The 24010-nt window shown below is 37.3% G+C and overlaps 2 protein-coding genes across 2 annotated transcripts; both read left to right on the top strand.

Annotated features, from left to right (window-relative positions):
• The first annotated feature begins 1531 nt into the window (after positions 1-1531).
• On the top strand, positions 1532-9746 carry LOC139120331 (NF-kappa-B inhibitor-interacting Ras-like protein 2). The gene is made up of 6 exons (XM_070684664.1): positions 1532-1996; positions 5638-5733; positions 6301-6348; positions 7339-7432; positions 7738-7824; positions 8151-9746. The coding sequence occupies exons 1-6, from the start codon at positions 1898-1900 to the stop codon at positions 8213-8215; spliced, it is 489 nt and encodes a 162-aa protein (XP_070540765.1). The 5' UTR covers positions 1532-1897; the 3' UTR covers positions 8216-9746.
• A 532-nt stretch (positions 9747-10278) lies between these two features.
• LOC139119528 (BLOC-3 complex member HPS1-like) lies at positions 10279-23026 on the top strand. Its single transcript, XM_070683369.1, has 15 exons — positions 10279-10460; positions 11446-11689; positions 12180-12329; positions 12762-12883; positions 13502-13610; positions 13979-14130; positions 15336-15699; positions 16283-16522; positions 17137-17355; positions 17765-17950; positions 18613-18722; positions 19070-19403; positions 19959-20072; positions 20276-20358; positions 20753-23026. The coding sequence occupies exons 2-15, from the start codon at positions 11573-11575 to the stop codon at positions 20928-20930; spliced, it is 2478 nt and encodes an 825-aa protein (XP_070539470.1). The 5' UTR covers positions 10279-10460; positions 11446-11572; the 3' UTR covers positions 20931-23026.
• Positions 23027-24010: the final 984 nt, after the last annotated feature.

The raw sequence follows: 24010 nt of genomic DNA, 5'->3' as shown, positions 1-24010 counted from the left end.
AAAAGGGGGTTACCGTCCTTCTTTTTGAGTTAGACGGTCGTGAAGTACCCATACCCAACACTTTTCTACAGTTGTAAAAACATGTTATCTCACATTTTGACAAAGAAAAACATATAAATTTGTCAGAGAGTTACGTATTTTTACTTTTTGCATATGTTATGTAGGGTACAGTGAGGAGATAAGAAAAGTGATGACACGATGTAGTACTCACATCTTACTTCTACAGATACATCTTAACCCTTTGAACCCGGCTCGGACATAAATGTCCGATGACGTCATAGAGTACCAGGGGGTCAGGGTGCAGAAGGTTAAAGAAATATGCCATCTCCTTTGACTTTATGTAGTTGGCGGTAAAATAGCGAGACTTGACAATACTTTGATCAACTGCTACATGTGAATATTTTTGTACCGGTATATTACTCCCCTTTCCTGTTGATCATTTTTTCTAGTGACCTCTTCCGTTCTTCTACCCCCAACTGTAAATAAGGACAGCTCCCTAACCGTAAGCACAACTGCTGACAGTTGAAATATTAAGGATTGCTGCATATTTGATTCATCTCCATGTGTTTTCATTAATCCAAAATTCTAACAGATCAATCTTTATGTTACAACGATTTTATTTACTGTAAATGGACTAGCTCTAGTGTGTTTGCAAGCTTTGTCAAATTTTTGGTCTATCACAGTCCAGTGGAATAAAGATTATGGCTGTCTTTTTCAAGCCATATTGCCGTTTTGGCTTGTTTGGCTCTATTTGGCTTGTTTTCAAGTTTATAGCCAAAAAATGAGTAAAGTGTGAGTAGAGTTGTGGACACAGTTGAGTGCTTACTTCTCATGGCAAAGAAGGCGTATGCTTTATTTCATCTGTTGGATTGTATTAGAAACTTTTAAAAGTACCATTTATCTATTATTCTCTTAAACAAACAGACAAACAAACAAAAAGTAAACAAGAAGAAACACTGTTCTTTATTGACTAACGTGAACAAAAATACAACTCTTAATTGGTTCTTTATTTTATATGGACATATTCATATGTAAAAAATAAACAAGCATGCATAAACTAACAAGTAAACATGGAGCCAGGGTTCCCTGTGATGGTAAACCAAAAAAAGATTGTAACAATTTGAGAGCATTTTTGCAAATGCACATTTATTACTGAACCATAAACCGTAGTAAAAAAACCAATATCATAACATCTTTCCACAAGAGCAAGAGAATATTGTTACAGTGATGCGGACCAAAATTAACCATGAACGAAAGTTTATGTGTACACATCGTGCATGGAAGACAGTACTTGAGTGAAAATGTGAAAAATGTCCTCAATAAACTGATAAAATCCAGGTTCAAGGAATGGTGTAAGATGTGATTATCAAAAAGAACTTTAATATAAGTGTTTACTTGATTGATTGAACACCCCATCGAATTTCGCGGACTTTCTGTTAGCGTGAAAGTTTCTGCACAATAAAGTGATTTGATTGGCCAAGGAGATAAGTTGTTTCCATCAGAACTTAGCGCAAAGTCTGCTGGGAGTGACCCTTGAACTAGGGTGATCAGGTGGAACGAGTCAATCGAGATTGATTGATTTTGGGGCGACGGGAATCGCTGCATTGTGTGAACTAAATGAGTGCTGGAAGATGGGAATATAACGGGACAAAATCGATATATTCAATGTAAAGGTCAGAAGAAAGATAGTGTTCTGTTTCCTGTGATTGTAATCACGAAGAACAAGACAAATGAATATTTCAACGGGGAAGTGAATCGTGTAGCTGGCCGATATTTCGTGTATATAAACGACTGGCTGAGGCCGAGCTCGATCGGTTTGCGATTTGTTTACAGGGAACACGGTCTAATCGTCTACCGTAGCGTGTGGCTTTGACACTTTGAAGCGGGCTTTGAAGCAATGGGTAAGACGGTCAAAGTGGTTGTGTGTGGAAGTCCAGGCGTCGGTAAAACAGCCGTATTGGAGCAAGCTATTTACGGTAGTCATGTACCTGGCAAGGTGGGTTCTCAACGTCCTCTTGCAGAATCATGTACGTGTTTTATAGGTTTGTGATGCGGCATGTTTACCCAGGTTTTTGCAAACAATCGATTTGGATAAATTGGGATAATTGTTCAATATTGTTTCGTCTCACTGGACGTGACTGCTAACATCCCAGCGGGAGATTGGTGCATGGTGTCCTATCGCAAAATGAATGCATGGAAGAGTAAGGGGAGAACATTTGATTTCGGGGGGGGGGTATGGAGGAAGAGGGTATGGGAGCAAATTTTTTTTTCCTGTCCGAGTGACAGCAATTTTTTTTTTCTACTGTCAGACCTGCATCAAATTTTTTTTTTCAAATGGAGTAGCAGTGCAAATTTTTTTTTTCTTGGTCATCAAGTTTGTAATTCGTTGTATATAAGGGAGCCGTCATTATTTACAGCCTGAAACTCCGAAATTTCGAGTGACCCCCCCTCCCACTTCGCCAACCATGATGAATTTGAGTAACCTCCCTCTCTAACTCTGAAATTTTGACTGATCCCCCACTTAGAAAAGTTAAATACCAATGCATGTTATTGTAAAATTTACAAAATACAGCAACAGTAAAGACCTTTCAAATCCTGATGTACCCTGCTAGACTATCATCAGTTATCTCATGATGGTTCAAAAAAGGTGAACACATCAAAATGAAATTCAAAGTCACAATAAAATAAAGATATAAAAGATCACGCAGTATCTAATCATATAGTATGTTGTTTAATTTGGATGGATATTATGACAGGGTTTTCACTAGCATATCTGACCGGGCAGAATTTGAAAGTACAGGGGGAGAACATGAGAGAGGCTTAGAGGGAGAGTGTCACAGGGGCTTTCCCCTATCTTGCATGAAAATTTTTAAGATATTGATGTGTGCAATGGTGCAGTCTGGTGCAATCTGAGAGGTGTTTTTTTATTTTTTTACCAAGTGAAACTGTTAGAATACCCCAAGGGGGAGAGCATGAGAGGGGGGTTCCCCCTCTCGTATTGGAAATTTTGAGAAATTGATGTGTTTAATGGTGCAATCTGAGAGGAGTTTCAGTTTATTTTGCACTCGGTAAAACTGTTTGAAAATGACATTGAACACTGATACTTTTTACATTTTTTGCATGATCAGTTTTTGAGTCACAATATTCAACAACCAAACAATGACAATACAATTTGTGAAAAACAGTTCTGTTTGCCAGAGACTGAAGACAAATGAATATACAGGAACGGAAAATCTGTGACCTTCTTGTGTCATTTCTCCAGCTGCCAGCTTCTAATGAAACGCCTGAATATGGTATGTTTGCGATCCGGTGTTTGTGGTCAGAAAAACAAGGCTCAAACATTGTATTTCATTATATTTGTTGTTCCTCAATTTTTCATTGTCAAGGTACATCTTTCTAACAAATTTATATTGAGAAATAATATATTGGTTTTAACACTAGTTTATTGACTCCTGTCTTGTGTTTTAAATTTTCACAATTTACAGAAGTCAAACAGTCCCCTTTAGATAGTGCCTATGCCATTGAGATATTGCAACAGAAATCCTGAAATATGATTTCTTGGGTCAGAAAAGGGAAGGAAACATTGAGTGTACTGAGGTGTAAAGTAGACCTATGTAGTGCATGCTTATATCATAAGTGCTGGGAAAAGAAACATAAGAATTGCTTGTGGTAAAACACTTGCGCCGCCTATGGCGGCGCGCCGGCAAAGAATACATGAGAATAAGGTTTCCAATTTTTGCTTATTTCTGGTGCATTGTGACAATTTTTTTTTCTCTTCTGTCTGTTATGACAATTTTTTTTTCTCAGGCCATGACAGGATCATTTTTTTTTTCTTCTCTCTCACCTGGTGACAAATTTTTTTTTCTAAAAATCCTCCATATCCCCCCCAGAAATCAAATGGTTCTCCCCTAACCGTAGAAGAGCGTAGCTGTGGGTCCACTGCTCGGCTGTGGTGCTGGTGGTGGTTTTGTGACGGGTCTGTTACGCCTTTTATAATAGTAAATACAGCGTGAAAAGTCGTTCCGAAGTCAAAATCAGCACGTAGAGGACAGAAAACCACCACCACATCTAGAAAGCCGCAGCTAGAAAGTGTGTAATTCTGGAGACTTTGTTGTGATTTTGGGGCCTTCCCCAACACAATGAATTGCTGAAATAGGTTGTTGAAATTTAAACTGCTGACAAATTTCTGAGAAACAGACAATAATTCAAAACAAAATCTTGAGATAGTGATAGTGCAAAATCTCAACTCTGCATCTCCATGGTTTCCATGGCATATTCCCATGACAGGCCTAACCATTGCATACAGTTAATATGAATAGAGACAAACCTAAATTGCAGTGAGCTGCAATTTTTCATCCACACGTTTTAATCATCCATGTAGTCTCACATGCCAGACCTTGGGCCTACATCTGCATTTGAACGGCACAAAACGTGTACCAGGAGTGGCAAAGCCAAGAGCTGCAAGTAAGGGCAAACTTCTCGTAACCTACAGTTACTCGCAGCTCACGGCTCACCACCCACACACAGTGCAGGAATCAAGCACAGACGCAGGTTCGAGGTCTGGCATGTGGGGACTATTCTTGACCGCGGGCCATCCGGGTATACTTGCGGGTTCTTACGTCATTTTTGCGTCACAGCGCCATGAAAACAAATAATTGAAGTTCGGATTTTTCAACCACCAAAGCAATATTCAAAGTTTCAATACACATAAATGACATAACTTTTAGTTCTGCTTTTTTCCACACAATTTCTGTATCATTCGCCCTTCTGTATCGTCTGATCTCTTATTCACCTCGCTTGTATGTGTTTCACCTACTGACGTCACTCCACGGTCGAGAATAATCCATGCTGCATTAACAGTCCACAAAGTTGGCACTTCAATATGCTTCAGGGAGCACAGAACAAGGAATTGTAGATTAAATGTAAATACAATGGGGTAAAATCATCAAAAGATGCCTTTATCGATGGGAAAGTAACTTTGCTTTAAGCATAGACTATAATCAGTGTCTGTACTTCAAGCAAGCACAATGGTGTGTCAGTATTGTGTATGGTGGTGTGTTTGATAGTCAATGGCATCAAGTTTTTGAAGAGCAGCCTTTACCTAAGTAAATTCTGCCAGCGCCAAAAACGAAGTAGAATTTTTTTATTAAGAATTTATACTAAAGGCAACACTTCACTTTTAGCAGTATGTGCCTCCAAAGTGAAAGACTTGAAACTTTGCTCAGACATTTCGAAATGAGACATCCATTCTCATACTAGATCAAAAATAAATTGGGGTTCATTACTTAGAATTTGGTACTAAAGAAACAAATTATCTTACATTTACCAATATATGAAATCCAAATTGGCCACAATTCATGTGTTAACTCTGTTGGGAAAAAGGAAATTTTTAATTTTTGAAAAACTGAGAAGGTGAAAGTTTTTCTTTATACTCTGAGAGCTTAAAAATCACCTTCACAAGTGGTAGATCAGAAAAGAATTGTAAAAATTTGAGAGTCTGAATATCTGTTCCTGAGGCACATTCTAACTTAAGAATCAATCATTTGCCATTGACAATATGTAAAATTTAAATATGATTCTCTTCCACATAATTTTGAAGGTTCAAATTTCTGACAAGCGTTCCTTTTTCTCCTTCAGTCAAACAACTTTCCAACGGTAGAAGACATTTATGTTGCTATGATTGATTCCGACAAAGGAAAGGAAAAAGTGAGATTTTATGACACAGCTGGTCTGGTAAGTTGCTGAAAGTTTTTGTAAGTAAAAGCTTTCAGTTTGATGAATTATTGTTGGAGATTTCACTACATCAAGATTTCCGTTGTTATTTAAAGATAATGAGGCATCATGTCGCAGCAGTTTTCTTTCAAAAATCTCAAAAAATATGTGTTGTGTCATGACATCGAAAAATCACAACTTTCCTACACTTAAAGACAGTCACCTGCCTCTGAAAAAGTATATTACCACTAGAAAGAGTCACAACTCTGTATAATTTGTGATTTTAATTTTCCTGTTGAAAATAAATGCCTGTATTAGTGCAGTGTTTTGTTGAGAAGCTTGGCTAATGGTGCATAAAATGCTTGTTTTTAGACTAATGTAGATGTATGGTATTGGTGATGACAAAACACATATTTTTCTGTTATGTACGGTATATAAGATCTACTCATAATCAATACACACAAAATATTTTGTATAATGACACTTTCATACTTCGTTTTGAGTCACAACTGTCGTTTTTTCACACATAAATGTAAATCCTGGAGCATCAAAAACAACCCAGTTTTCAAAACTTTTCCTCTTTTGCAGGATAATGACGTACCAGATTTGCCAAAACACTACTTCAGCATCGCTGATGTAAGTATCAAACCGAGATTCGCGCGGAGACTTTTGCAAATGGTAATGTCAGTCACCACATCATGATGCAGGAGGTTTTTTGTGTGATATCTACACTGTTTGAATTCTGAAGTGAACCTGAATCTAACCTATTTATGAATGCGATATGTAACATGTGAAACAGGAGCACGTGATCACCAATCACCAACCAGTATTTCATTCTCATGTCAATATTAATCAGAGCCAATGATAGTGCCCTGTTAGGATTCAACAGACAGATATGTTAGAATTACTATAAATGGAATGTAGCCTGTTATTTGTCTCATGTAGGCTTCTTATCATGCCAAATTTTCCAATTCAATTTCCCTGCAGGATTTTGTTGATCTACAGCATAACAAACAGGGAGTCTTTCAAAAAGATAGAGGCACTGAAAAGGAATAGACAGAACGAGAGACAAGAAAGAGGTGTGTGTGAAATGATATTCTATAAAGTATAGAATAACTCATAAGATTCTACTTGTAATCGTTTTTGTGAAGTTTAGGAAAGAATGTATCACTACCATGGTTTGGCCCAAAGTTTGGGCCCCAGTGCTATCAATGGTGCGTGTGTATCAATTGCTAGGAATTGGGGGATGAACTTGTTAATTGTACAAATCAAATGATTATGACAAGACAAATGATGAAGGATTTACCACCACAATTTGACAAAAGACTTGGCTACTTATATCAATCAGGGAATTTCTAGAAATTGGTTTTACATCAGCCCTTAATACCAACATGTGTAAAGTAAACATTGTGTCTTGCTTCATGAAAGTCTTTGATCCAGTCCCACACCATGTAAGCCCATAGGACATTGCTGAACTGAACTTGCTAAATATACTATCACATCACATTGCTTTCTTTTGTGTGAGTTCCTTTGTTGTTTATGCTATGGTAACAACTTTCTAGTACAACTAGAAACTACACTATGCCATTTCCATAATCAAGTAAGACAATAAAGTTGATTTTACAGATCACAATAATTGCTTTGGGAAACAAAGTAGATCTGGATCACCTGAGGGAAGTGGACATCTCAACTGCTACAGCATGGGCTCACAAAGAAAAAGGTAAATTTGCCTATTTAATTCAAATTAAAAATATCTAGCCAATGTCTGTGTGTTTCACTGATTCACTTAATGTTTCAATTGTGATAGTATAGTAATATAGTTGTATCATACAATAATATGGTAATCATTTATGCTAATTTATCATGAATAACTTTTTCATGTATGCAAATATGATGATTTAAATAAAAAGGCTCACAGACAGTCGACTAATGTAACAAACTGCTCACTTTCTTTATGTATATATATAAAAATAAATATGGATTACAAACAGCTATGATCTCTGTGCTTTTTGCAATGCTTTTCAGTGAAACTGTTTGAAGTATCTGTGAAAGACAGGAGAAGTATCCTGGAACCATTGGTTTTCATGGCAACCAGGATGTCAACGCCGTCAAGTAAGTATTCATGTTATGCATACTGGAAGTGATTGAAGTCCTTCATCATCAATGATTGGCCCAATTCCATTGCTTTCATTGGTGAATGTGGACCTCTGTGGAGGGAATTGAGGGGGCGGGGAGTGTGTGTTGAAGAAGCAACACCCCTATGTCAGACAATCATACACCAATTTTTAGATTAGACTAAACCTAATTTACAGTATAAATATTGGTATATTTTAATGTTTGGTCAATCAGCAGTTATTGTAATATGAAAAATTACAGTTGAAAAAAATTATATTTATGGCCTGTGCATTTTTCTCATTTTTTCTCCCTTTCTTGTGCAGGTAAGTCCTCATTTCAGCTGGGACGGAAAGCCAAACAAGGATCTTTCAACTCCTCTGAAGCCTAAGTGTACATTTTTGAAGGATTTCAAACAGAGAGAAGACAAAGACAAGATCTCTTATCCTATGCACAACTCTTCCAATGTACAGAACCTGTCAGGGGTGGCTCAGCATCAGGAATCTTCAAGTCTCACGAGGGCGCCAGATCATATTGAGTTATTCAGAGATGTTGAGCAGTGCACCACATCTCAGGATAGATGTTCCGCTTACATCTGCCAAAGTGTGTGACTTGACTTTAGACTCAGTTATTCAGAATAGACTAGTCTTCCAGTGTACAGGTTTTGTGCGGGCAGGCTAGTTTCAGACACCTGTCCATTTTCACTGTATGCCAATATTAATCTTTCATGCATGATGGTGCAACATGTGTGCAAGAAAGTTCTACCTTTCAGGAAAAAAACACTCAGTTAATTTAGCAAAATAGACTGAAATGAACATGTTAACATTTAAATGCAGTTGAATGAGGATTTCAAAATATACAAAAAGTCTAGGTCAGTTCAGTGTAGGATTTAGTACAAGTGTAATTTTTTAGAATTAATTCATGTTTGGAAGGGATGTGAGATGAAATAAAGCAATTACATTGAAATATACATTAAATAAGGACTAAAAATATTTTTTCAAGTCCTGTGACAAGACAAATTATGAGTGCTTGTTTAAAAGTGCAATGAAAAGGCCTTTTTTGTTCTGGAAACAGTTCTAATTAATAATGTATATATGTTGCTTTCGAAATTGATATTCATTATATTTACCGGTAGTCAGAACATTTTGGAGATCTACTTCAGGTGTTGAAATGGCTTTATATTTCATTAAGCCATGTCTGTTATCTTTTGTTGTTCTTGAGAGAGGCTAAAAATATCCATTCGGAAATAAAGAGCTGTTCTTCATACAAACACCAAAGCAATCAGCATTTTTTAATAGATTATTGTTTTTCAGGTTGGGTGGTTTTTGAAACAGTTTTCATTCATGGATTTATCAAGACACTGCTCTAAGACAATGGCCTGAACTTTCGTTCTGATGAGAAAGAGATAATCTTTACACATTGCTTGGGTAACATGAACATTTTGGAAGTACTGTCTCCCTACAAATATGCAGATGTTCTGTAGAACTGATTTTCAAGGTGGCATGTGTCTCAAAGCAGAGTTTTACGGTGTTGCTCAAATTTTGTCAAGAAACTTTAAAAACATTGTCTTTCATAATCACGATTCAGAGTTAGGTTTCTCTGTGCTAAATGTGTGACAAGAGCAACAAATTACCTAAAATTTCTGTATATTTGAAATTCAAAATTCACATTACTTGCATTTGCCTATTCTACAGGGGAAATATTAGAGTCTCCGTTATCCACAAAATACAAGAGTCTCTAAACCTCATCAACTCCAAAAGCTTTGAAATAAGTGATTACAAAAGCAGTTGACTTGAAAGGTGTCGTTAAAACGTCAGCATCCAAAAACCCTCACCTGAGTACACACTACATTAATTACAAAAGAGACAGTGCTCTAATTTTCATCATGACCTAGAATAAATAAAATATCATAGATGAATAAAACACCCAAATTTCTCTGTTGTTGTTGTTTGTGTTTTATGCAATGGACATATCGGCAACTTTCTTTCTGTTATTTCTGTTCTCGATAAGGATTCAAATACAAATCATAGCAGACACAGTGCATTGCGTACAGTACGCAGGTACCACAATTTTTATACAGCTCGCAAATAGTGATTGTTGCTCTGTCTTGCAAGGACATAGCAGTTCAGATCTTGAGGCAATTTGTACTATTTCCATAACTGCGTTCCAGTTTTCTCAATGTGTGCTGCTGTTTCCAAACCCGATCCCCAAAATTTGCAACTACTTGTTCGAAAAGTGTATCATTGCTACCGAGTCAGTACGGTTTTTGAAATTCCCTGCCAACAGACCGGCACTCTGGTTTCTGTTTTTCCAGCTGTGCACCTGCTGCTTTTTCACCAGCTACTGTGCTGTATAGCGCCCTCTTGAAATCATGACTTATAACTCTCTTGTTTAAAAAAAGGACCAACAATGATAACAGCGCCCTCAGATAGACCTTCAGAGCGTGACCTGTGAACTTACCTGTGTGCTGTGACCTAGTGCGATGATACATCATCATACAACAAGGTCAGAAATGAAGATAAAGTAAATACATACCGACATCGTCGATCTGCATGATTAAGTGACGAATGAATATCTGGATCATACGCAGTTTTTGATAAATAATCGGAGGTTGACTGAGAACATGCATGGAGAAGGTACGTTGGCGATGATCATGTGACAACTGTACGTGTAGCCCCCGGGTGTAGCCTTCTATAAGTTTCTCGCACTGCGCCTCTGCTATGCTGCAAGCAACTTCCCGATTTTTAGGATTTTTGTTCTGATCAGCTGATCGTGTATACTATAGGCTTTCTGACATGTGGACAGGCCTGATTAGTTGTTCATTCAAAATAGAGGCAATTTGAGCCGTGGATGAAGGTAATACAAAAAATTTAGACAAGTAAAAAATAGTACTCAATTATGATACAAATTCGTACTATAATATTGCATGGATGTAAAAAATAGATATTGACAAAAGCGAGAAGTAGGAAGTTGTTCAGCTGTGTTCAAGAAGCCAACATGTCTATTAAAATGAGTGTTCGGTCAATTTTACAATATCAATTGTAAATTGTTCCACATGTATCAAGCAGTTCAAGGAAGGCGTATTACAATGGGGGTTGGGGGAGGCGTTTTTCCCATTGTTTATTTGTTTACAAATACATAGGTAGAACAAATAAAATATACCTGAAACATAACGATGTATGTTTGTTTGAAGTAAAGCAATAAATAAAACAAAATGTGTAACGAAGGCCAGCTGGAACAGCAGACACACTCTACCAAAACTATCACACTGTCCAGACAAATAAATGCTAAAGAAAATTTATACTACAATGATTTTGCCTAAGCAGAGTGTGCAGGCTGTTCTGGCCTTTGTTTTACCTTTCGTGTTATTTCTTTATTGCTTTATTTACATCAAATTATATGTATCATCATGTTTCAGCGATATTTTTATATGCTCTACCCATGTGTTTGTAAACGAACAAACAATGAGAAAACATGGGAGACTCATCCCCCAGTGATTACAACCTTACTTTGGAGTTTGTATCTTAATTCACATGTTGATCATGTGTAAATTACTAGATTTGGAATGTGTGTTGCTGCGAGTTCTCACCTTTTTTTGACATTTATTATTTCTCACTACAGGATTAACACTAAACATGAAGCTCCTTAAATCAAGTCATTCAGAAAGAAAACCATTTTACTGCTGACCTGCCAATCATACCTGAACAGCCAATCACGTTTGTCATTAGAAACTGGCACACCAATCATCATGAAGTGTCTGCTGGTAGTCATGAACCTCAGCATGCCAGATATCGTATACCTGGCTGCTGATAGGGAATTCACACAGCACATCAATGACATTGCAGTGGAGAAAGGATTGATACAGGTATGTGGTGCAATACTGATGCTGTACTTGGCAAAATTGCTGATGAAACTGTGTAGGAGACATTTTCTGGAAAGCTACCAAAGCAAGAAATGGTCATATTTGTAAGCAATTTCATCTACTTTCTGTTAGACTTTCTTTATAATGAGCCAAAATGTTAAAATGTACCAGATTGTGACGAGTGATCGGGGAATTTGGTTTTGTTGGTCAAAATATAAATTGCACTTGTAAACACACATTAATATCATGTCAGCTGTCTTTATTGAATATGCCACTCAAAAGATACAGATCATAAGATGTCATCTTTATTGTTAAAACCTCAAAATGAGGTGGTTTGTTCGACAACAAGTTATGTAAATTGGATACAAACCCAAACATACTGTCAATGAGAAATGAATCCCAATTGGTTGGACTGCAATAGTATGGTCAATGAGACAGCTTTTTTGATTGGAACAGACAGTCCATGATATGGATATCCTGTGTTTTCTTACAGGAGGATGATGTCACAGATGAGGTCGATCTGAACGCTGCCACTCAGTTCTTCTCACCCATTGTGGCATCACAAGGAATGCTGGCAAATGAACTTGACAATCCATACTCGTCAATCAGCTGTGGAAATGGATTTATATTTGTCTTCAAAGAGGTCAGTATCAATTAAAGTCAGACTTGTTGTTGCCATGGTGAGTAGCAATGAGATGATCAGAGATTAGGGTTTCTATGGTGATAACCACCCTCTCTTTTCTGTCAAGAAAGTGTATCACCAGACACCAGATATAGGGTTCTCTGTGATACTACGATCGATGATACCAGAAACATCTGATTGTCATCTTTTACTCTCTATAAATAAAATGTCAGTGCGGTAAATTGCTACAGTCACGCAAAATCAGTACACAACCCCCTGAAAAGAGATATTAGAACTCAGTCATAAAAAGTAATAGCTTACGAAATTTCAAAGCAAAACAAACAGTGATTGAATACACTTAATGACTGTTTTAATAAGTTTATGCCCTTTTTGTGTTTGTTGATTCATACATACATCGGTCATCAATGTTGATGTATATATGTGTATCCGCAGTATGGTGAACATCTGTACATAGCTGTCAATGGTGACGGGCAGGAAGATGAAGAGTTCTTACAGAGGAAATTGTTGGTCTTACAGAAACTCATTGGATTTTTATACGGACCAATTGTGGAAAAGTAAGAACAGATTGTTTGCAAATATTATGTATTTTCTTGGGTCGTTTCTAATTTAAAGCAACTACATTTGGCTTTTTCATAGTCCTTTTAAATTATTTTTTAATTATTCAGAGTCTTAGCCTTGTCCATATTTCAAATTGTTTGTATTGTTATCTACATATCTTATTCCAACAACACTAAAGCGAAAACATGTTTTATATTATTCTACATGAAAAACAGATAACTTTTCTTCACTAAGTGACAGTGACAGTATATCAGAGAGGTTTTTTAATAAATTAGCACTTCACATCATAATGCTTAACATATATAATGTGTTTGATTTGACTTGATTTGATTTGGGTTTGATTTGATGTGATACGATATGATGTGATCGGGTTAGATTTGATTGAAGTGATTGGATTGGATTGGATTTATTTGATTTGATTGATTTGATTTTGGTTAGATTTGATTTGATATGATATGATATGATGTGATTGGATTATATTTGATTGATTTGATGTGATTGGATTAAATTTGATTTGATTTGCACTGATTTCATTTGATTGATTTGCTTTGATTTTACATGATCAGAGTGGATTAGATTTGGTAGTACGTCTCATATCATGGCTTTCTTTGCAGACTGAGACCAGACAGACAGTCTGAAAGAAACAAAGTATGGAGTAAACTGACCAATTTGATGAACACATGGGACAGACTCTACAGAGAAGAACAGTCATTTCTCCTAGAGGTGAAGGATTACATTCATTGCAAACTCGCACTGAATTAATGCAAGAATTTGTTTTGATATTTTAAATTCAAAATGGCCACTGTTGCTGTGTTCACTCTTATTTGCAAACCAAATTTTCGATAAACTAAGATGGTAAAAATTTTTCAGAATTGGAGCACTTTAAAGTGAGTCCCCACAACCAGTAGATCAGAAGAGAATTGTAAAAATTTGAGAGTCCAAGTATCTGTCCCCATGGCGCACTCTACCGCAACTATGTATTGCTAAGTTTTGTAATGCTATTCAAATTTAAAATGTTATCTTTTGATACAAATGTATGAAGAGTTTGAGTAAACTATCTATGCCCTCTATTTTTGATTGATCGGTTCAAGGCTGTCGAGAGACTCCACGTTGGCCAGAGTCTCAATGAACTGTGTATCAACATCTTAGAGATGAGTCTGAATAAAATGAAAGCTGGTGGTGAGCGCTACCCTATCCATGCTCTATTGACTGTCAATGCTAAACTACTGGCGCTCTACTCAAGGTAAGTCAAATCATACCATACTCTGAATAGTCCCAGGTTTGATATCCATGTGCTTTATTAACCCTTTCACCACCATGGTTTGTCCCAAATCCATTGTTTCCTATGGTAAAGTTGGACCTGTATACAGGGAACTGGGGGTGAAAGGGTTAAGAAGTGATTGTCCAAATGTTACTTGGAGCAGAAAATTCAGGTGCTTGTTTTGTGCTTGTGCTAGTTTTCACTGAGTTTGAATACTAAAATTTTGTAACTCTGGTTTCTGTGCTTCACATGAAATAGTCTGCCCATCCGAGAAATTAGGTTACACAGATGCCGCTGTGATTCTTGCTCATAAGAATCAACCATACATATGATTATGAAATGAATTTGGAAGTCTTTGCCATAACTTTGGTTGAAGTAATATTAATCTTTTCATAATTTATAAAAAAAATTATGCAAAGTAGCATCATCAAAGTGGTGTGTAGGCAGTTCTATCGTAAGGGGCCGTGGATAATTAAAACATGCGCACAGTAAACGCAACTTCGTGTTTAGGGGGAGGGGATTTGGCTGTATTTTGATTACCGTGCACAAAAATCCACACTACAATTTTCCTATCGCAACATCTCGCTACTCGTTTTTTTGTATCGCAAAATATCGCACTACATTGTTTGGTGTGTACAAGGCCAGTACAGCACCAGCGCCACACCGGCATTCTTCTGACATAACTTGTGATGATCAGTGCACGAGTAAAATAACGTAACAATCGTTTTGGATACGCAATTTCATTTAATTCTATTGGTTGTGCCATTTTTGAGTTGGCGCTGAACAGAGATTGATTTTACCGTGGGTACGTGGGGGGGGGGGGGGGGGGGGTAGTAGAGTATGCGTGATTTCATAGGGAGGTATGTAATTACCAATTGTTGAATGCAGATACAGAGTGAGGCTTGGTTGAATTTCGCACTTCCAAACTTTCGTTTAGGGGAGGGGGGAGGGGGTTGAGGCCAAACTCACTTTGTTTCGTTTATCGTGTGCATGTTTTAATTATCCACAGCCCCTAATACATTATCATACACACATATCACATATGCAAGAGCTGGAAACAGATGCTGGTAGTGTGTTATTCTTTTATGTACTTTGATGCACTTGATTAAAAAGTAATATTTTAGTTGGACCGAGTTTTGAATGATTTTCATTCCTGAATACTAAAACAGATTTTTTCTTCTCTACAGTCGTAATGCCAATGAACTTCTCTCGTCTGACCAGTTATTGATAATCCTGATGGTGCAGGAACTGTATCCATCATCCACAGCGGCGCAAAACTTGATATCCCCACCCGCATCACCACATTTCCCACCAAATGAGGGTGTAGAGGGCGCTATTTCCCAGTCTGCTGATTTTACCGGCATGCAGGAGGAAGTCCACGAAGAAGAACCAACCGGGACAGAAACAGGACCAGACTTTGTGTACCCAGGGTCCGATGCAGTTAACCCAGAACTACAAGCAGAGCCTGGAATTGTATCAGAATCACAACCAGAGCCTGATGCTGAATCTGAACAAACTTTTGTACACAAGGAAGACAAGGAAGAAGACAAAGTATGATAATTGCTTCAATTGAGTCAAATTACGAAGTCACAAGTCACAGAATTCAGACTTTAATTCACTATATAAAGATAACCATTCCTTTAGGGTTCCTCTTTTATATCATTTTATATCATATTTTTTTCTATGATTGATATGCACAATGTCTGGTACCAGTATTTCATTGTACTGCAGAGATGACTGTGATCAAAAAGGTCAGCATATCACAACAGCTGTAATATGGTGTCCAAATCAGATTTGTCACATTCAACAGCTGTTTTTGTACAGACATCTAACAGGCACTTTTGTCACAAATGTTTAAGGAGAAAAACAATGAGGCAAATGTTAAACAAGTCTGAGAGAATTCTGTTGAGATATAAATGGAATAAGTGTCTATTGATAATCCTATAATAGACAGAGCATACGAGATGTAGGTGTCGTAGCTCTTGTCAGAATGTGAAATTCTATGATAAATCTTTCAATCTTTTGTGAAATATGCCATTTCCATATTCCTTCAGCTTTCATCATCTGAGTACCACAGTCCAATGTCAACTCCAGAGAGAAGCAACACACCAATCCAGGGTTTTGACCCCCGGAGGCCAGTACACCGGAAACTGCCAAGATTTTTGGGATAATTCCAGCAGAGAGATCAGGAGCCAAGTACCAAAGGAGTCAGTCTGAGCCAATCCCAAGCCGGGATGTGTCCGCGTCCATGGCATCAGCAGCGTCATATGACCAGTACGTCACACCGGTAGAGAGTGTTTCTGCCGGAAAGTTCATCAGGAAATTCAAACAGAAAATTACGGAAACAAGGCGGGGCCTGTACATGTCTACAGAAGTGAGTGCTTTTACACTTTTGACAATGCTTATAATTTGTTTTGTTCACATGCTATCAGTATATTGTGTGTAGGGTAGCGTTCTTCACTAATATCCCTTATGTGTGCATCAAGTCTTTCCATGTTTAAGGTGCCTCCTATTCTTGTGTTCCAGCAGATCGTAGTTTTAGCTACATTAGGTACAAGATAAAGTGATGCTTCTAATGCAGAATGGAAAATAGAATGTGTACATTCTCATCTTAGCAATCAAATTTCACCATTTGATTTTGGGTAAACCCCACTCTATGCTGATGTAGGTGGAACTTTTAATTTGTAAATAGGGATGACAGGATCAAGGGACAGCTGATAGTAACAATTACAAGTGTGCAACCTTTGGAAGATATTACATCATCCCAGTATTGATTGATTGTTGAAAATGAAGGAATTTTTAGTGAGAGATATGTTACATGTTTTAAGATGTGTGCATTATTATGTGAATATACCAACGTCACCAAGAGTTGAGCAATTGTAAAGAACCTCAGGACACTTATAAGACTCTTGACTACCATGTTGTCAATTTTCATTTTGTGTGACCAAGACCATTGTCTCACATCTGATGTACTTTTCTGCTTGGCAGGAGGAATCGTTCTTTGACACGGCTACCACAGAATCACTCCCTCCGATGTTAGAGAGCAGCTACCAGATGGTTGATTCAGAAATCAGCGATTATAGGTCACTGATGGTGTCGTCACCAAGGATACCGGTGTTTCTGCGGACAAAATTGTCGCAGTACAGCCCCCATGAGCTGCACGTCATTCAAGTTTTACCAGAGACGGTGCTGGTGGTGATAACAGAGGTAGTATGAGTTTATTAAATTTGCCACATTTCATATTCAGTAACTGACCAATGATATACCCTTATTGTCCATATGTTAATGTGAATTACCATGACCATTACCTGTGACCATAGATTGTAGCCAATGGATGTAGAGCAATTTTGTGACAGACAGGTGACAAAAAGAAATAGGCGGGGCACTATGCACACCCTGGAAATATATCAAGCCTCTCATTCAGACTGTATGTAATTTGTTGAGCGTATGTCCTTATGCAGATCATGACATCCATGCTCAACGTTATGGATGTATTTGTGTGATTTCAAAAAGGATATTAGTAAGTCATGATATGCGAAAAAAATCACTAAAAATAGTGACAGTGTCCCCTTAATATCATCAGTCTGTATACTATTTTTATATTTTGTCCCTACAGATAAAGAGCAGTTTGGCCGGACTGGTCACTCGGTGTCTATCTGCACTTGAGCACATCTTGAAAGTCACAAACTCTGCTGTCAGAAAGACCCAGGAGAAGATCAACGGAAAACTAGTCATTGAGAACTTGGACAATAACATTAGGAAAATTTGTGAAATTGCCAAGAAATTTAGTCAGTACGGCAAGGTGAACGTTTTTTACAGATTCAGGTCGTTATGGAATTTGAAACTACAAAAACATATACAGAAAAGTTAGTCAGCCTCTGACTATGACTGCGTGTCTGTATTGGAGTCTTTCAATATGCCAAGATGGAAATGTAGCCGCTAGGATAATGCTCAGTTTTATTACTGCTCAGTTTAATCCACCATTCTACAGTCTGCTAATGTTATATGTTGCCGTGTGTTCATCCAAAGTCAGAGTAAATAATATCTCTGAATGCCATTGACTCCTGGGAAGAGCACGGAAAAGTGAAGCCATTAGTCCTTTAAGGAGTTCATTTTCGATCAACAAATCTGTTCAATTAATTGCGTGTGGTAAAATTCAATGTTATTTTTCTTGAATTTACTGTCATAAATGGATCCATTGCTGTGCCTTTACTTGTATGATTAAGTGCCAATGTGTCTTCTCTGCTAAAATGATGCACCAGTACACAGAGAACAGTCATCTTGGCGACTTCTTAAGAACTTGTACAATTTATAAGTGATAAAACATACATTTTAGAGCTGGCACATAGAGAATTTTGCCAGTAGGTAGAATGGATCCAAGAATGTGGAAACCATGTGTTGGCGACACACTAAGACACTAGGTGTCCTGCAGTTGTGATTTATTCAATGAACTTTTATTCACAGACCCCTGTACAGAGTGCATGTAGTACGCTACCAGTGAAATGGGAGAATCTAAAGAAGGCTGGGTTTTTAGAACATTTGGATTCTGCCATGCCAAGTACAACATCTCCTAGGTTTGTCAAGTATTAAACTCCTCAGTTTCAAAGTTTGTCTGCTGGAATCCTTCAAGCGCATCTTTTGCTTAACTCTAGAGGGAGCCCTGTGTTGCTGGTGTGTTTTTCTTGTATAGTTTCACCACTGTCCAAATAAACATTTCTTTAGTGTTAAGTAGGAAAAAAATCACCATAATTTACCATTTTGTCAATTTTTTTAGATCCAATACATTGTACACATGAATTACGATACCAGAATATGTTTACGTAACTGAATGTACCAATATTTTCGTCATTTATTACTAGTATGTGTGAATTTCAAAGGATGTTTACTTGAACAACATCCAATGTGACTATTGTGTTGGCAGATTGGAAACCTGTTTGTCTGAGATGATCAAAGCACTCAAGTACATCTTCCAAGTTCGGTTTTTGTCCAAGCCAGGTGGAGGCCACCTTCGGTACCATGAAACAGTCAACAGCATTGAAAAGACAGCTAAGAAGAGACTGGGAGATTACAGGGAGTATCTCTCGGTCAAAGGTCAAAGGAACATCGCCATGACAGCGTACATGGAAGACTTTCCAGGATTGGTTCACTTCATCTACGTTGACAGAACAGTAGATTTGCTAACAGCGCCCTCTATCAACAGTACAGGTGAAAGTGAGCAGGACGAAAAGGATCCGTCTCAGCTTCTGAAGAAGAAGGTATTGAGTCTCTGTGTTTTGATTTAGGAAGAAAAATAGACCGCCACAATATCCTGTGTAGTTAGATTATGAGATTATTCTGACCACAAAACATATTTTGAAATAACTTTACATACATTGTTCTCAAGAGTTTTAATTTTCTTCCCAACCACTCAGAAGAATACAGGATAAATGTTACAACAAAATAAGAATAGCGCTATTCTGGTTACAGGTTTGTTACTAAATAAACTGCACGTGCGCGACATCGGAAACTGCTGCTTGAAATGCAGACAAATTTTATCAATGTTGCATGAGTGGCTGTTGTTGCAGCTTGTAGTCTGAGCCGTTCATATGTCTTTTAGAGTTCGTTGCAGCATTCGCAGTTGCCTGTTTAAATTTGTATTGTTGCCGTTCTTGAATGAATAATTTCCAAAAATGTTATATAAATTTGCGGACAAAGGTTTATTTTTGAAAGAACAAAAGCATAATTGTGGAGATTTCTGTTGAAATATACTGGTAAGTAAATTTTTTGTAACAAAGTTGCAACTCCCTACAATTTGCTTTTCTATATTGTAGATATGGGAGATGGTGAAGCATTGCCAAAGCTACTTACAAAAAGGGTACATATCAGTGATGAGACGAGAGGGGGACTACTACTATACATATTTCATCTGGTTTGAAGATCCAATGGTAAGTTCAGGAACCTTCAACTCTTACCTTTGACCTTTGACCTTGCATCATTGATCTTTTGATCAGATGTGTATGTCACATTTGATAAGTGAGATTTAAACCATTGAAATTCAAATTATTTTACTATATATTTGTCGTCATATGAGATATCCCTTAAAAACTGTCGTTTCCTTAAATATGAGAGATTGTTCATTTATTGTTAGGGAAATCCGCTTCGGATGATACAGCCACCAAAATTAGATGTGGATGGTACCCCAGTTGGTATTCTGGCCGGTCACTTCTATCGGTGAGTATGTTACCTTGTAAGCTATGATGGTAATTATAAAATGTTTTATCAGCCATTTTTTATTTTCAACCATTCAATCCACAAAATCATATACAAAGCATGTTTTCCAAGCTGAAATTCTTCAGATTTTCATAATTTCATAAATCTCTTTATAGGGAAAGTCAACTCTCCAGTTGTCTGAAATCTGAAAATATGTTAATTTAAATGAAAAAAACATTAAATTCACCAGCACCGGTCAGAACATGCTATTTTCTTTTTCAGGGCTATAAAATTACTCGTTGATACCTCACTTTAGTGAACGATTCCATCCTCAAAGCACGGTGAGGAAACTAGAAAGTATAGATGGAAGCGTAATGTCTAACTGTTGTAATTTGTGATCTGTTCATGATTTCAGGAAGCTGGTCAGGCAGTGTTTTCCCAATGCACCATTTGGATCTGTCCACTGCTTTGAATTGATGTGTATGCATGTCGGTGTGGTACCGGTGCAGTACGTGGTCAACCATTGTCATCACTTAGCATCTAAACTGTGGGAGACATCTGGTGAACTCAACTCACCAATCAGCTTACTATAATGTGTTGGTGTGGCACCGGTGCAGTACGTGGTCAACCATTGTCATCAATCAGCTTACTGTAATGTGTTGGAGCAATTTTCAATCCTGGAAGAGGTGGACCAAGTCCAGCTATCATGAGGCAATATGTTCACCCGAACATTCTGCTGTGGAAAGAGAACTCAACTCACCATGGCAACAATCCAAAGTCGTTAGCATTATGGACGGCAAATCAATACAGTGATTGGAGGCCATTGATCAGAGAAAAAACATTTTTAAGAGATGTGACTCATCTTGAAGGCCTGTGTTGGCGTCAGATTATCGTGCAAGGAAAATTTACTTACTAGATTACAATTTCAATGGAAAACAAAAGGCTCTGACACTCCATAATCCTCTCACAGCCTAGAACAAACTTGATCTTGGGCACCAAGTCCCTTTGTACCTTTGTGTTGCTTCATCTCCTGTGTACATTGTACTTCAAACAGTTTTAGGTGCTAGTAAATGTGGTATCAGTGCAATAATCAGAGGGCTGCCATGCAGTAAGACACATATCCAGGAAACGCAAAGCTATCACAGCGTAACATTTATTCAGATATCTCAGTGTCGCAGTCAGTCAATATTGAAACTCTATTCTGAAACTCTGTCAAGACTTTCGATATGCACTTCGTTCATATTTCAACCATTATGTCAAAATTATAACCATTATGTCTATATTGTAGATTGAAATATCAAACTGTAATTTGGTATATGATACTTCCTTTTCCAAAAGATGGCTGGGTTTTTTTGTAGCATTGTTGCTCAAATTTCTGTCACCTACTTGTTGTCGATAATCCAATGTGAGCCATCTTTGCAAAGGTCATCTCTGTACGTGGGATTGATCTTTCAACTCCATTGCCAGAGCCATCTTCCAGAGAAACCCCTGCACTTGGAACTTTATGAATTTCTCCACCATGTAAACATGGATATTGAGCAGGTGTCTTATATAAATGGATAAAATTTTCTTCTCCAGTTTCTGACAGCTCCATAACATATATTGAAAAATACAATCAAGGTATTGTACTTTTGTGAACAAATCATGAAGAAAGCCATGATATTGAGTCTCCCGAGACAGGGGTTTGGTGTGGAACACAATGACGGGCTATATTTAGAAAAATATGTGCCTCCTTCCCTAGCCCCTACCCTGTCACCCCATTTCCCTGTTTAGAGGTCCCACTTTGCCTCAGAATACAATGGGATTGGGCCAAACCATGGCAAAAAAGGGGTTTTAAGCACCACTAGGCGTGACTTTAGATGCATATTCCAAATTTCTCTTCTGTTTGTGAGATACAGGTTCTTGTTTTACTCCCCAAAATCATGTCGCAATGCCATGTGTTCAACTTTTCAGCAAGTTCCGTATATATGCCGGGTCCAAGGCTGTCGCTGATGACTGAATTTTAGTCCAGAGTAGAAGTATCATGTCAACAGTTACATTACAGACGGTATAAAATAGTGTCAATGAGGCCAATAATTTGTATACAGACAAGAAAATGGAGTAGTTTTCTTAATAAAAAAGATGTTGAAAATTTTGTAAAAAATTTACAGCTATTGTCCCCCTAGGAATAAACTAGTATGGGGATTAGTTAAATTTCCACATGAAATGGATGCATGCTATGAATTGCCATGGCTTGTCATTTTGACTTTTTCAAATATTTACAGTCAATGATCAGATATTGAATATACAACTAGAAGAGATGTATTCAAATGAAGGATAAAAAACAAAACAACAAAAACAACAGGCTTAATGCAATATCGTATATAGAGTGAAACTTTAAAAAGTTTTAAAAAATTTCTCTGGATTCACAGGACCAAGAGCGCTATATATTATACATGAAACATTGTATATAGGAGAAGAATTGTAGCAAAATGACAAATAGTTTCTATCATTCAGAATAGACGGCAAATTTTAATGTCTAAAATGTGTTAACCCAACATAGACTTCACTGTTTTTTAGTATAGCGTGACCGCATAGCAGGTTTTTAATGTCAATATTATACCAATCTAGTGATGAACTACTTTTTCAAAGAAAGGGTGCTAATGTACTAAATGTGAAACTAAATGTGAAATAAAGTTATTCCCATTTTAAAATCAAACCATTGTTTTCATTTTTGAGACTTTGATCTGTTTTAGTTCTAAGTACTATATTAGAATTTGTATGTTATTTCTGGTCATGATTCTATACATGATTCTATCCTTATCTGTCACATTTCTAAACATGTTTTCATACAGGCGTTCTCTTTTGATCCTTTGCGTGATGTGTGCATGCATAATCCTGTGTCGGAATTCTGGGAAGTGAGGTACACGTAGCTGTGAGGAACATGAAATCTTGCAACCCATGTGATTATCGTAATCACTGATTTCTGCATGCAGAAGTTTAGTGAGGGGGTTGAAACGATTCACATTTCCATATTAAATGACGTCAAGCTGATGAGAACAAGTAGTTTGATCGATGTAATGATTTGAATAGGGACATACTGGGAGTTACATGTGTTATGAGTAATATATTAGAATTAAAGATATATTATGGTTATTGATCCGATGATAACACAGAAACTACAGTAGCTAGACATACTTTCAGCAGACCAATATCAAATAAGAACCAAACAAATGAAGACATTCAATAAAATATAATCTACATCTGCCAGTTTTTACAAACCACAGAACAACAGTTTATGAATTCACACCAGTCTCACCATTGGAGTGACTTTTCTGCCCATTATTCTTAGCCTTTGCTACAGACACCAGGTGCACACATGCAAACACACTGCTTGTTTCAACACTTCTACTGGCATCAAAGAGAGGTTAGCTCACATTCCACAGACGAGCACAGTCACCTAATAATGTCATTGCCACATTCATGACCTTGAGCTACACAACTAATGAAACAGTTTTCAGCTGAACAACCAATCACATTGCCGCATCCATGATGTGAGTATAACAACTAAACAAAATATTTAAACCGATTTGAGCTTGAACATTGTATTCTCATATGAAGTTGGTCTTCTGTTGAGCTAATCAGCACTTTGTCAGTTTTATTACCAGTTAAATAATTTTCCACTGCGAAAAGT

Source organism: Ptychodera flava, chromosome 20, assembly GCF_041260155.1.
Source record: "Ptychodera flava strain L36383 chromosome 20, AS_Pfla_20210202, whole genome shotgun sequence".
Classification (NCBI taxonomy): Eukaryota; Metazoa; Hemichordata; class Enteropneusta; family Ptychoderidae; genus Ptychodera; species Ptychodera flava.
The sequence above is the reverse complement of the archived record's forward strand: the minus strand, read 5'-3'. Positions and strand labels throughout refer to the sequence as shown.

Excerpts from the sequence above, each read along its gene's own strand:
- LOC139120331 (XM_070684664.1), top strand. The coding sequence starts at position 1,898 with ATGGGTAAGACGGTCAAAGTGGTTGTGTGTGGAAGTCCAGGCGTCGGT. Across the intron at positions 5,734-6,300 it reads TTTATGACACAGCTGGTCTG|GATAATGACGTACCAGATTT; the intron begins GTAAGTTGCTGA and ends CCTCTTTTGCAG. Across the intron at positions 7,825-8,150 it reads CAGGATGTCAACGCCGTCAA|GTAAGTCCTCATTTCAGCTG; the intron begins GTAAGTATTCAT and ends TTTCTTGTGCAG.
- LOC139119528 (XM_070683369.1), top strand. The coding sequence starts at position 11,573 with ATGAAGTGTCTGCTGGTAGTCATGAACCTCAGCATGCCAGATATCGTA. Across the intron at positions 12,884-13,501 it reads TACGGACCAATTGTGGAAAA|ACTGAGACCAGACAGACAGT; the intron begins GTAAGAACAGAT and ends CTTTCTTTGCAG. Across the intron at positions 15,700-16,282 it reads AAGACAAGGAAGAAGACAAA|GCCAGTACACCGGAAACTGC; the intron begins GTATGATAATTG and ends TGACCCCCGGAG.